General features: G+C 34.5%; 1 protein-coding gene across 1 annotated transcript in view; it reads right to left on the bottom strand.

Annotated features, from left to right (window-relative positions):
• The window catches only part of SLC9A9 (solute carrier family 9 member A9), a 564530-nt gene that overhangs the window by 408794 nt on the left and 141796 nt on the right, over window positions 1-13940 (bottom strand). Inside the window, exon 5 of the mRNA XM_028099209.2 lies at window positions 13691-13806. Within this exon, the coding sequence (XP_027955010.1) occupies window positions 13691-13806 (116 nt within the window). The remainder of the gene's footprint in view (window positions 1-13690; window positions 13807-13940) is intronic.

Below are 13940 nucleotides of genomic sequence, written 5' to 3'. Positions count from 1 at the left end.
TTAAGATCTTCTTATCACATTTCAGTGATTTACTAACGATATAAAAATGATTGGTTAATTTTCTCATTTCTGTGAAATTTTGAAGAGTTCTTTTTTACATACATAGATGTGCTTCCATATAAATGCATAAATGTGATCACATTGTACATATTCTGTTTATTTGCTTGCTTTGTTTTAATTACCTTTTTTCTTTTCCTTTTTAACATGACTCTCTTTTCCACAATTCTTCCTTTCCTAAACTCATACCTTCCCTCCTCCTAAGTAACCCAATTTATAATCTAGTATATGTCCCACCAAAATCTCTTTATATTAAAATTTTCTTTGTAATAAGCATACACATGCATTTGTAACAGATGTTAAATCAGAAGTTTAAGGAACAAAGAAAAAAATTACACATCCAACAGTAAGATGCAAAATTTTAAAATATTTATCCAAAAATAAGTTACATGACTCCCTTAAACCTCTCACCTACATTAAGAATAAGAAAGTGTCTCTCTCTAGACTCTAACCTAGAGGTTAAGATTTGTGAAGGGAGTTGTTTTGCTACTTGTGAACTGTGAATCTCACGCCTATGGAGAGGGACTTTGGCTAGGCCATCAGACAGCTTACAGTGTGACTAGAGTTTGGGGACACAGTGAAATACTCTTTGACTCTCACCTGAGAAATCTAATGGGCTATGGCTATCCAGTTGCTCTGATGGTAGCTAATTATCTATCAAATAAAAAATTCCCTTGCCTCATCTCTGCATCTACCTTTGTAGGTGTCAGAAACTTCATCCAGCAAGGGGTAGATGAGAAGCATGAGAAAGAATAAAGAACCCAAACACATCTCTTCTCCCAAAGGTAGGCAGCCTGCCTTCAACAGGCTAGGGGAGGTAGGGTAGAGTCTTAAATTAAATTGAAAACTTCCAGTATTATATGGGATTAGAAATGCTCACCGCTGAATTGAAAATCCAACTGCAACTTAAAGACCAAAGATTTTTATCCAGCAGATGGAAAAAAATGTAACCTCATTGAATACTTTAAGAGGAGCATGGGATAGAATGGAACAGAAAAGCCCAGAAATAAACCCATGATTATATGATCAATTAATCTATGACAAAGGAGGCAACAATATGCAATGGGGAAAAGACAGTCTCTTCAACAAACGGTGCTGGGAAAATTGGACAGCTACCTGCAAAAGAAGGAAATGGGATAACCTTATTAAACATACACAAAAATAAACTCTCAATGGATTAAGGACCTAAATATGAGACCAGAAGCCATAAAACTCCTAGAGGAAAACAGAGGCAGTAATTTCTCTGACATCATCCATAGAAACATTTTTCTAGAAATGTCTCCTCTGGCAAAGTAAACAAAAGCAAAATTAAACTATTGGGACTACATCAAAATAAAAAACTTCTGCACAGCAAAGGAAACAATCAATAAAACAAAAAGACAATCTACCGAATGGGAGAAGATACTTGCAAATGACATATCTAATAAGGGCCTGGCATCCCAAATATATAAAGAACTTATACAACTCAACACCAAAAAACCTACAAATAATCCAATTAAAAATGGGCAGAAGAAAGAACAGACATTTCCCCAAAGAAGACATACAGATGACCAATAAACACATGAAAAAATGTTCAACATCACTCATCATCAGGGAATTGCAAATCAAAACCACAATGAGATATCACCTCCCACCTGTCAGAATGGCTAGAATCAAAAACATAAGAAACAACAAGTGTTGGCAAGGATGTGGAGAAAAAGGAATCCTTGTGCACTATTGGTGGGAATGCAAACTGGTGCAACCACTGTGGAAAACAGTATGGAGCCACTGTGGAAAACAGTATGGAGTCAAAAAATTAAAAATAGAATTACCACATCATCCAGTAATTCCACTACTGGGTATTTACCCAAAGAAGACAAAAACACCAATTCAAAGATATATACACCCCTATGTTTGTTGCAGCATTATTTACAATAGCCAAATTATGGAAACAAACCAAATACCCCTTGATAGATGAATGGATGAAGAACCTAAGTGTCCATCAATAGATGATGTAATGGGAAATATACAGTGGAATATTACTCAGCCATAAAAAAGAATGAGCTCTTGCTATCTGCAACAACATGGATGGATCTAGAGGGTATAATGCTAAGTGAAACAAATATGTCAAAGACACATACCATATGATTTCACTCATATGTGCAATTTAAGAAACCAAAAAAATAAAGAAAGAAGAGACAAACCAAAAAACAGACTCTTAACTAAAGAGAACAAACTGATGATTACCAGAGGGGAGGTGGGTCAGGAGATGGGTGAAATAGGTGAAGGGGATTAAGCATACACTTACTGTGATGAGCACTGAGTAATGTACAGAATTGTTGAATCACTATATTGTACACCTGACACTAATACAACACTGTATGTTAGTTATACTGGAATTAAAATTTTAATGTTTTAAAAAAATTTAAAAATAAAAAATAAAGGAGAAGTGGGAGGAAAAAAAGCAGTTTCTATGGTTATACCCCATGAGTTCTGCTTTATATACACACATACATATTTGTCTATATATTAAAAGTTGGAATCATATTTTATATATACTTTTCTATATCTTGCTTTACAAAGTCAACAATGCCTCCTGGATATCTCTCAAGTCAGCTGGAAGAGCACTAATTTATCCTCTTTAATGGCTACATGATATTGTATTGATGTCCTACAACCTTTCCAACAATTCCCTTATTGATAGGATTCACTTTGCTCCTTTTTGTTTGTTTTTCTCCACTTAAAAAACATGTTGCAATAGACAGCCTTGTCCATATATTCTTAAGAATCCAGTATTTTTACTTGTGTGGGACAGGATCCAGGAGTCAGAACACTGGGTCAGAAGGAACTATGTATTTTAAATTCTAATAGCTGTTGCCACACTGCTTTCCAAAAGTATGTTAATGATTTAAATTTTCACTAGAAATGTGTAACAGTACTTTTCCCTGCCTCCCTGCCAGCAATGACTGTTATTTGTCATTACAATTGTTGCCAACTGTTAGGTATAAAATGACATGCTGTTACTTTATTTTAGATTTCTATGACTTCTGGTGAGTTTGAACAACTTTGCACATTTGTACCCCAAGTGGACTTGCTCTTCTATAAATTGCCTCTTCATAATCTTTGTCCATTTTTCTGTTATTTATTGCCAGATTGACATTTTAAAGTGTTCTTTCTATATTAGAAATAATAATACTTGGGGGTGCCTGGGTGGTTCAGTTGGTTAAGTGGCAGGTCCTTAATTTTGGTTCAGGTCATGATCTCAAGGTTCTGGGATGGAGCCCCACATCTGGTTCTGTGCTCAGTGGGGAGTCAGCTTGAGGATTCTCTCTCTCCCTCTCCCTCTGCACCCCCCTGCTTGTTCTCTCTCTTTCAAATAAATAAATAAATCTTTAAAAAAAAGAAATAGTAATACTTGTTCTTCTATATTTAAATGCTTTTACCCCACTGTGTTGTCTGCTTAGTGATTTTCTTAATGGTTATCTTTTATTATTTAAATATATTTTTATATACTCAAATATGTCTATTCTTTATTTATCGATTCTGGGTTTCCATTCTATGTTTATGGCAGCATAATTTACAATAGCCAAGATACGGAAGAAACCCAATGGACACTTGGATAAAAAAGATGTGAGATACATACACACACACACACACACACACACACACACACACACACACACACAATGGGGTATTACTCAGCCATAAAAAAGAATGAGGTCTTGCCATTTGCAACAACATGAGTGGACCTAGAGGTATTATGATAACTGAAGTAAGTCATACAGAGAAATACAAATAGCATATGATTTCACTTATATGTGGAATCTGAAAAACAAGACAAATGAACAAAGAATCATAAAAAGCAGAAACAGACTCACAAATAAGAGAAAAAACTGGTGGCTGCCCAAGGGGAGACAGTGAAGGTATAGGCAAAATGGGTGAAGGAAAGAAGGAGGTACAGGCTTCCATATGGAATGTAAGTCATGGGGATGAAAGTTACACCATAGGGAATATAGTCAATGGCATTGTAATAGCATTGAATGGTGACAGATGGTATCTACACTTATGGTGAACATAGCATAATGTATAGAATTGTTGAATCACTATGCTGTACACCTGAAACTAATGTGACATTGTGTGTCAACTATACTTTAATAAAAAGAAAATCAGAGAAATTTGAATGTGGATAGGTACTAGATGATACCAAGGGATTATGGAAAATTTGTAGGTTTAATAATGGCTTTATGGTTACATAAGAACAATGCCCACAATTATAGAGATGTATACCAAAATATATGTGCATAAAATGACAATGTCTGAGATTTGCTTTCACATATTACTATCTACCACCTTTGAAAATAAATATAAAGTATATTTGTGTTTTATAAAAGCAAAATTACCATATTGCATATATTATGCTCCCAACTCTAACCAAGCAAGTCACAGATGAATTTAGTTGGTCAAGGGAGCATTTTATTAACAAAGAATATAGATTCATGGTAATCCATTACTGGGCTACCAGGAAAACAGGCAAAAATGTGCATGTCTCACTTGCTGAGTATAAAATAGTAGCCTCATCTTAGTATAGGATAAAAATAACAATATATTAATAATAATAATAAAATTATCTCATGTAATCCTTATAAAAAGTCTTTAAAAAGTCCTCCTATGCTCGTTTCATAGATGGAGAAACTGAGGCTCAAATAGGTCAGACAGAATGTAAATTTAAACACAGGCCTATCCCACTCCATAGTCAGTGTTCTTAATACTCAATGACTGTTCTATTTATTCAGTAAATATATACTATGCCCTGTGTAAAATTCGACAGAATTTTTATATTTTGAGGCCTGTAGATGCTTTCCTAGATCTAATCATTAAATGTTATTTAATGTTGATGATGATAAAGATAAAGAAATGTGGGGTGCCTGGCTGGCTCAGTCAGTAGAGTGTGCAACTCTTGATCTCCGGGTTATAAGTTTGAGCCCCATGTTGAGTGTAGAGATTACTTAAAACAAATAATAAAAAAAAAAGAAAGAAAGAAATGGATCCTATTAAGTACTATATATATTTTGACTTATTGGAGAATTGAATAATAATGTACATTAACTTAATGAGAAGAATTATAAATTGTACTTTCCCAATTGGCCACACAGGTAGTTTCTATTTACTTCTTTGAGGCAAATATTTATTTCTGTTATTGAGTCTACCCAATTTAGGGCCATTAAATGTGTCAACATACTTTGAAACAGGGGTAACATAATATAAATGTCAAGTTTCTTGGATTTCTGACAAGCTCTATAAAACAAAACAGTAATGGGCATTAAAAAAACAACTCAGATTGTCAGACTTTAGGAACCTGTGATTTATGTTTCAATTAAGGAAAAAAACACAGTTGAGACACTTGGACAGGGACTTATTTAATCTGTTTCTCTCAAGTCAGAGGTTGCAGTATTTATAGTTTTGAATGGCATATACATGATATTTAAATCATACAGAGCATTAATCTTGTTTCTCTTTGCTTTATTTCTGAAGCATGGGTGAATCTAGTTTATGGGTTATTATGTGTTGGAGCAGAAAAATAAGACTGGAAAAAGAAACATTAGAAAGAAAATCTCAGACATATTAGTTCAAAATCATAGAAATAAAGTGCCTATATTTCACCAAAATGCCATAATCTGTGCAGTGCCTTGTATTTGTGCTTAATTTTTCTACTCGACTTAAAATTGTTGTGGTATTTTTATTAAGGATCATATTTTTGTATGTAATCTTAAAAAACTGAGCTCATTGCAATAGAAACAAGAATGTTGGTGGCCAGGGGCTGGGAGTTGGGGGGGATGGGTAGATGTTGGTCAAAAAGTATCGATTTCCAATTATAAGATTAATAAGTTTTAGAAAGATATAGCATGTTAATATGTTAACCAAACTATAATATATACTTGAAAGTTTTTAAAAGAGTAGATCATGAATGTTGCCACCACCACACACACACACACACACACACACACACACACACACACACACACACGGGTAATTATGTGAGGGGATGTTAACTAACTTTATTGTGGTAATCATTTTGCAATATATATGGGTATCAAATCATCACATTGTACACCTTAAATGTACATATTTATATGTCAATAATAACAAAGGTGGAAAAAAAGGATATTTTTTGACTAACAACATTCCATATCTATATTCCTCTATAGTAGTTCTGTCTGACAAAAATAGAATGTAAACAATGTATGTAATTTTAAATTTTCTAGTAACCACTTTAAAAAAGTAAAAAGAAATGGGTAAAATTAATTTTAATAGTATATTTTCTTTAACTCAATATTAAATGAATCTCATAATTTCAAAATGTAATCAATGTAAAAATTATCAATGAGATATTAAACTTTTCTTCATATTAAGTCTTTGAATCTAGGGTATATTTTATACTTATAGCCTTTCAATTTGGACTAGCCGCATTCCAAGTAGCCATATGTGGCTTGTCGCCATCATATTGGACAGAAGAATTTTTTAGTAAGCCTAACTAAAACAGGACAACCTGAATTAATTTTCTTGGAAAAAATAGGCCAAGTCTATGAAGTAAGAATTATTTTCTAGTTTTAAATACTGGGCTAATACTTCTGGAGTTCAAAATAGCACAGCTGTATTTGAGTCTCAATGCAGCTGCATCATATAAAATGAAGACATTTTAATCCAAATAAGAAACAGAGAAATTGATGAAGTAAGAAAATGCACAGCCCAAATGTGCTTGAATGAGTGGCTTCCTGCAGACCTTGAAAGAAATCTCAGCCCTGTAAATACCAGGAGGAGTTTCTGGCATCTTCTGAGTGATTAATACTTAAAGTAATGTGTTGAATTTTTCCTTTTCCTAAAGGAAGCTCCTATTTTTAACATCTTCCAACAACAACAAAAACCACCCCCCCAAAACAACAACAACAGCAACAACAAAAACCCCACACTATTATAACTGCTTCTGCAAGTCTACAATCTATGGCTTGGTGCTCTGGAAAATTTTAAGCCTCTGCACAACTGGTAAACAGGGAGAAAGAAATATTGGCTGTGTGGCCAGATAAGAAGAAAGACACATATTTTTGTTTTAGTTGAATATATCCTTTTTGGAGGACAGAAACCAGTATTGCCACTCAGTTGGAAGTTCAGCCATGTGCTGTGAGTTCCACCCTCATCTTGAGTCACTGTCTCTCCTGAGATCATGAGACTCCTTATCTCTGAGAGTGATCTGGAATACTCAAATGCTTCACATTCTTTTTGAGAAGAGACCCCTTTTCAAGCTCTACACTTTGCTCTAGCAGTTTCTTCTACAAATATATTAATTCATTAATTTAATAACTATTTATTAAAAACCCATTGTTCTAGATACTAAAAATATAAGTGTGGAAAATGGGGGGAAAACAGAAAAAAAATGCTCCTTCCTCACAGGGGACAAAAAAATAAGGAAATAAATAGTAGGTGAATAGTGATTAGTGCTGTACAAGAATATAAGGCAAGGAAGGGGGATGGGAAGCATCATGATTTGTTGATGACTGTGCAGCAGAGGAGATGGGGTATAATTTTTGATAGGATGGTTAGGAAAGGCCTCATCAAGGCTACATTTGGGCAAAGACCTGAAGAAGGCAAGGAGGGAGAAACAACAAATGTAAATGTGCTGAGACAGCAAAAATACTGATGTGCTGAGGAACAGTGCACGGGTACAATGGGGCTCCAAAGTGTCTTTATACACCTTAATGACCTCTCTCTTTATCTTACCCACTCCATATATAAAGGGACATTTTAGACTTATTAATGAAAATATCACTATCTTGGATAGTCAAATTTACCAAACTGAGACCCAAGTCAATGATGAAAGAGACATGAAGATAGTATGAGGTTAGAGGGTTCCCTTATGGGCTTTGGCCATTTGTAAATTGAAGGATATTAACTAAGGCATCATTTCCAGTTGTTGCCATATTGTTTATTTTTTCTCCCCTCTCCCCCATCCTTCTACTTTCCCTTATCTAAACACACTGGAAGAGATGAGCTGGCTCATTGATCAAGCTCTCTAAGTACTTCTCTCCTCTCCTAACTCTGTCATTTACCATACACGATCTCTTTGGGGGCTCTGCCTTTAATCATCCACTTTCTGTTAAGTGTTTCTGATGGCCTTTACATCATCAGCAGGATCTCTGTCAGTGAGGAAAAGAGGAAACTAAATCAATCAAATAATAGTCAAATCATCCTAACTGGAGGTAAACTGAAAGTTGGCCAAGGAGAGTCAGAAACATGCAGGAAGAATTAGATTTAAGTTTAAATATGTGTCTATAAAAGAAAAATATGAATAGTTAATAACACTTGGCTAAGATTTAGCTAAGGTGAAATGGGAAAGAATTAATTTAAAGAAGGCCAAGAAAAGTCAGACCTGGAGAGCATAGGTTCTCTTTCATAAATTAGCGAGTCACAATAATTTAGGCAATAAATGAATAATTGTGGGGTAAGATTAACTAGGTGTTTTAAGGTTGTTGAAGATCTTAAATTGTACCAATTTAGCAGAGTAGGTTCAGGGTGTTTTAATATAACAATTAGCTAGTAAAAGAAGAAAGCTTAAGTATTCCTGTTCATGTGTGGGTCTCTACTATGTAAGATCTTCTCTAACATTTGCTGAATCAGGGTTAGAACCCAAGAATGCCTGGGGTGTGTGTGGGGGGTGGGCTTTGGGTTGATTTTTAACTTTTTTTTAAAACAAAAGCTTGTTTTAAAATGAAAACCAACCTTACAGAAATAAGAAACAGGGAATGTTAAAGCTGGAAAGGGCTCTAGTTGAAAGTTTTCATTTTACAGATGAAAAGTCAGTTTCTTCATCTGTAAAATGAAGAGGTTGGGAGAAATGAGATCAAATATCTTCTACTTCCAAGAATGCATAAAATCTAGAAAGGCTAAATGGTACCCAAAGGTGCACAGCTGGTGCCAGACTTGGAAGTAGATTTGGCTCCTAAGATTCTCTTTATGGCTGTGAGTCAATTCTGTATTTTAAAAAGTTTAGTCAACCCAATTGTTTGACACAATGCAGATAAATATCTATCTTACCAAGTTGGATTTATTTTTCTATTTCAATCACTTTTCCTGTGTCATGTAAACATAACCTCATGGATATCACCCACCACAGAAGGAGCAAAGCTTTAACATGATACAACTGTTCTTGGAGCTGGCTGATTAACTCAATAGAATGCAACAAACTTGGCCTTTGGCATTGGGACCAGGAAACAATGGATGCAATGCTTTTCAACATGCAGATTTGTGCAAATGTGACACGAAATGGGACCTGACCATTAAAAGCAAAATGTCCATATATGGACAGAAAAGAACAACCTTAAGTAACTTGAAATCACTGATGGGTTGAAAATATTTCATCTTGAGTTCATGCTTCCCATCACTACCAAGGAACTTCTACATTTCCCTGGGGCTATGAGAGTGTAGCATGAGATCTTCCAGCAATGACCTGGTGGCTGGGTCATCTCTAACCCTGAAGATGGAGCAGTTGGTCCCTCTACACTATTCTGAGCCTCTGATCCTCTAATCTACACCACAAATTCCTAATCTGAGACCTACTTTTATTTCATCTTCTTCCAGGAAATGAGTCAACATCATACATTAAAACATTTTTTCCTCCCCCATACCATAAACAAAATAAAACGTAAAAAATTTGGAAAAATATTTGTAACACATTGCAGATAAAAGGTTAATATCTCTAATATGTTAAAGGCTTCTAAAGCTTGAAAAATAAAAATTAATAACCCTACTTGAGCAAAGCCATCTTATAAAGGGTTCATTTCCAGGAAAAAAATGCATATGTCCCTTAAACATATGAACAAAGATTTAGCCTTACTCACAATAAGAGAAGTACTAAGTCAAACCAGAGGGAGATACAAATCCTCACCTACTATATAAGTAAAAATACAAAACTGTGATAGAATTCTGCATTGGCAAAGCTGTGAAGAATAGCTACTGTCCTATGTTGCTGGTGTGAAGGCAAAATGGCACAAACTTTATGGAGAAGAATTTGGCATCTAGGAAAATTACACCTAGGAAAAATCCATTTACCTTTTAACTTGTTTCTATAAATCTGGACCAAAGAAACACTGGCAAAATGTGGAAAGGTATTTATTTTGGTGTTATTAGTTACAACAACCATTCATAATTGCAAAGGATAAGAAAAAAACTAAAGGTCTATCAACAGACAACTGGCTGATTAAACCATGGAGTACTCCACAGTTATAAAAAAGAATGAGAGAGATCTTTACATATAGCTATGGAGTACTCTCTAAAATACTGTTAAAGAAGAGTAAGGTGAAGAACCATGTGTATAATATCATATAGTAGAGTGTGTGTATGTTTGTGTATTTACTTAGATTAAAAATAGAAGGGTAAGTGAAAGACCAACCAAAATGGTTGGAACGTTAGGGTAGAGGGGACAGGAATAGAAGTCAGATGTCTCTTGTTTTGGTTCTATGGCTTTCACTTTGGAATTCTATAGCTCTTTAATTTTAACACAAAAGTCAAAAACAAAATGAAACAAATGAGCATTATTGTATATTCACAAGATAAAATCCACAGAGGAATGATTTCAAGAGCTCTTAAAACAGTAATTTTTAACTGTTCATCCCTAGTCAGATATATCCAAAGGTTAAAAAGAACCACAATGAAATCTTAAGCAGTTTTCAATAATCATATTTTTAAATAATAATATGCATATTATAATTTTGAAAGTGTTTATTTTAAGGAAATAAATTATATATGTAATAGGAAGAAGAAAAGTAGATAGAAGAAAAAATAAAAATTTAAGGCAGTTAAGTAAAATTTCTGTAATCTTAAATTTGAGCTAATATTAACATAAATTTGTGATATTATTTCTCCTTCAAAATAAATAAAAATATCTAGAAACAATGACCAATCCAATAGCAATGAAAACCCGTAGTGCCCAAATTTTGGTCTCTAAATAAATTTCCCTCTTATAAATGGCTGGTTCCAAGTCAGGGTACAGGAAACACACAAAATAAGGTTGGAACATCTAGTCCTACCCAAAGACAAGAAACCTATAAAAGACCATTGGGGTCATGACAAAAGAATATAGGAGAAACTTGAAGAAGCTCTCAGTTGTCAAGTTGGAGTATTATGAACATCAAAAAGAATAATGACAGCAGTAGATTGAAACATACCAACCATGTTAAAATCCATGTATTGAAATAATACTTTAAAAAAGAAAAATCTCCTTGATCATATGTGGAGGATGCTAAGGAAACAATTCATTATTTTGAAAATTAGTAAATAAAGGGAAAGAATCAATCATTTATCCTGCTTTTTTGTTCAAATGATATCATGGGGTACTTAAGTAGTTGATCTGGAAAGCTGCTTATTTATAGGAAAGTACAAGCTAATAAATACAAAAGGTAGGATAGAATTAGCATACCACTAGCTTGTAACCCCTAATTAACACTGGACTAACTAAGCAGTAACCATCAATACATACTAAAATCATTAGCTAAAATGGGGAATTTTAAAAGGTAATGCTTCCCAAATTTTGATGTGCGTATGAATAACTTTAGGATATTGTTAAATTCTAGAATCCAATTCGGTAGATCTGGGGGTGAGCCCGAGATTCTGCATTTACAACAGACAAACACATGGTGCCAATACCACTGGTCAGAGGGCTATTCTAAGAAAGACAAAACAGCCCCTGACATTTGGGGGCTGACCTAGTATTATCATCTGAGCCTTGGTGTTCTCCTGCTGCACACAGACAATTTCACAGAACAACATCAGACAAGGTCACTCTATGACCATGTTGGATCAAGACAAAAAGAGGGGTGTCAGAGTGGCTCAGTCAGTTAAGTGTCCAGCTCTTGATTTTGGGTCAGGTCATGATCTCAGGGTCGTGGGATTGAGCTGCGAGTCGGGCTCACATGCTGGGTATGGACCCTGCTTAAGATTCTCTCTCTCTCCTTTTGCCCCTCTCCCCTGAGTGCTCTCTCTTTCTCTCAAATAAATAAATAAATCTTTTAAAAAAGACAAAAATAAGACTACTACATAATCATGTCTTAACAGAAATAATGAACACTGTCTAAACTACAAAATTAACTAAACATCCCTCTATCCTGGCTATTCTAAGAGGCCACTACTTTACCAATTTTAACTTTAGGTTCAATCCAGTCTTCCCTCATTCTACATGAGACTTACTAAAATGCCCAATTACTGCTGTTTCCTGACAGCCTCTTATCCAGAGCAAAGCTCCAATTCCTTAAACCCTCCCTAAAATCACCAAACATAAGCCCAAGCCTGTAATGAATCCTTTCTAACATTCTCTGAAAGCTTCCATGTTTCCTCTGGTGTGCATTTTCCCTCATTATAACATGTAATAAACACATCTTGTTTAGCTACAGGTGTGTTCTGGTGGTTTTTGTTGGAGAAACTGTACAATAGTGTGATGAGTCAGTTTGACAGCTGAGTCACTAATCACCATGTGATGTTTTGCTATAGAAACCTATAAAGTAATCTTGCCCAAAATGATGAACATAAATCTCATTAAACCTCTAGATTTAACCATCAGTTTTACAAGAAATATGTGGTATAAGGGAACATTTTAAGGAGCCATATTCAGTTCAACCACAAGACAAATTGCCTATTTTCCCCCCAAACAAATAAATGACAAAAATAGAAGATGGAGGAGGAACATATAAATTAAAAGAGACTCACTAGTCATATTAATCAATTGTAATATGCAGCCCTTATTTGGCCCTATTACCCAAACTAATAATGATAACGATAAAAAGACATTTGAGGATGTCTGAACACAGACTAGCTCTTTGATAATATTAAAGAATAATTATAAATATTTTTACGTTTCATAATAGCAATGCTCATTTTTCAATGTATTTATAAATAAAATGATATAATGTCTGAGATTTACTCTAACATAATCCAGTCATGATAAAAGGGAGTATAGGGGGGTATAGACAAAAATATTGGCCATATTGGTAATTGCTGAAGGGTATATGACAATTATTTTTATTATTCTCCCTACTCCATAGTAAACAATTTTTTTTAAGATTTAATTTATTTACTTGAGAGAGAGCACGAGCAGGGGCGAGGAATAGAGGGAGAGAGAGAATCAGACTTCCCGCTGAGCAGGGAGCCCAATGCTGGACTCAAACCCAAGACCCTGGGATCATGACCTGAGCCAAGGGCAGACACTTAACCAGCTGAGCCACCCAAGGTGCCTGTAAACAATCTTTTTGAAAATATTTTTTACCCTTTAATTCAGTAGATCATTTTTGAAAGAAGACAAGTTGGATAAAAAATAAGGTCTATAGCTCAAAATGTCTATACATTCTAGAGAAATAAGCTGTAATGAATTTTAAATTCTGAAATTCCCACTACTGAAATTGTTTTCAGATCCATTTTTTTAAAGCTATTAGGATATTCACCTATTTCTTTTCTTTCTTTCTTTAACCACTAATACATGTATCAACTGCAAGTAAAGAGGAATAAGGAATTATTATGATGTAAACTCAGGTGATGGTCTTTAGAGAAACATGTAATTTAAATTTTTGATTCTTAAAAAGTAAAAAAAAAAAAAAAATACTATTTGAGCAATTACCTGGATCTGTAGCTGACATCAGTGAACCAAAAAACAAACAGTCAGTGAAATGGAAGTCTCCAGTTTTCAACTGGCCAGCATATACCATAGCTTTCACAAAGCCATACATAATTAACCTGTTGAAGAGAAAAATAAGATCTTCAAATTCAAGTTGAATCCTGTGCAAACCCATGCTATCACAGCTAACATTCTAATGTGCTTACTGAATATGCATCATGCACAAATTACCACCACTCTGCCAATTCATGGC

This window comes from Eumetopias jubatus, unplaced genomic scaffold (genome assembly GCF_037043125.1).
Source record: "Eumetopias jubatus isolate StellerSeaLion01/CBP00866 unplaced genomic scaffold, mEumJub1_p1.0 scaffold_1, whole genome shotgun sequence".
Taxonomy (NCBI): Eukaryota; Metazoa; Chordata; class Mammalia; order Carnivora; family Otariidae; genus Eumetopias; species Eumetopias jubatus.
This window is presented reverse-complemented; position numbering and strand designations above follow the sequence as displayed.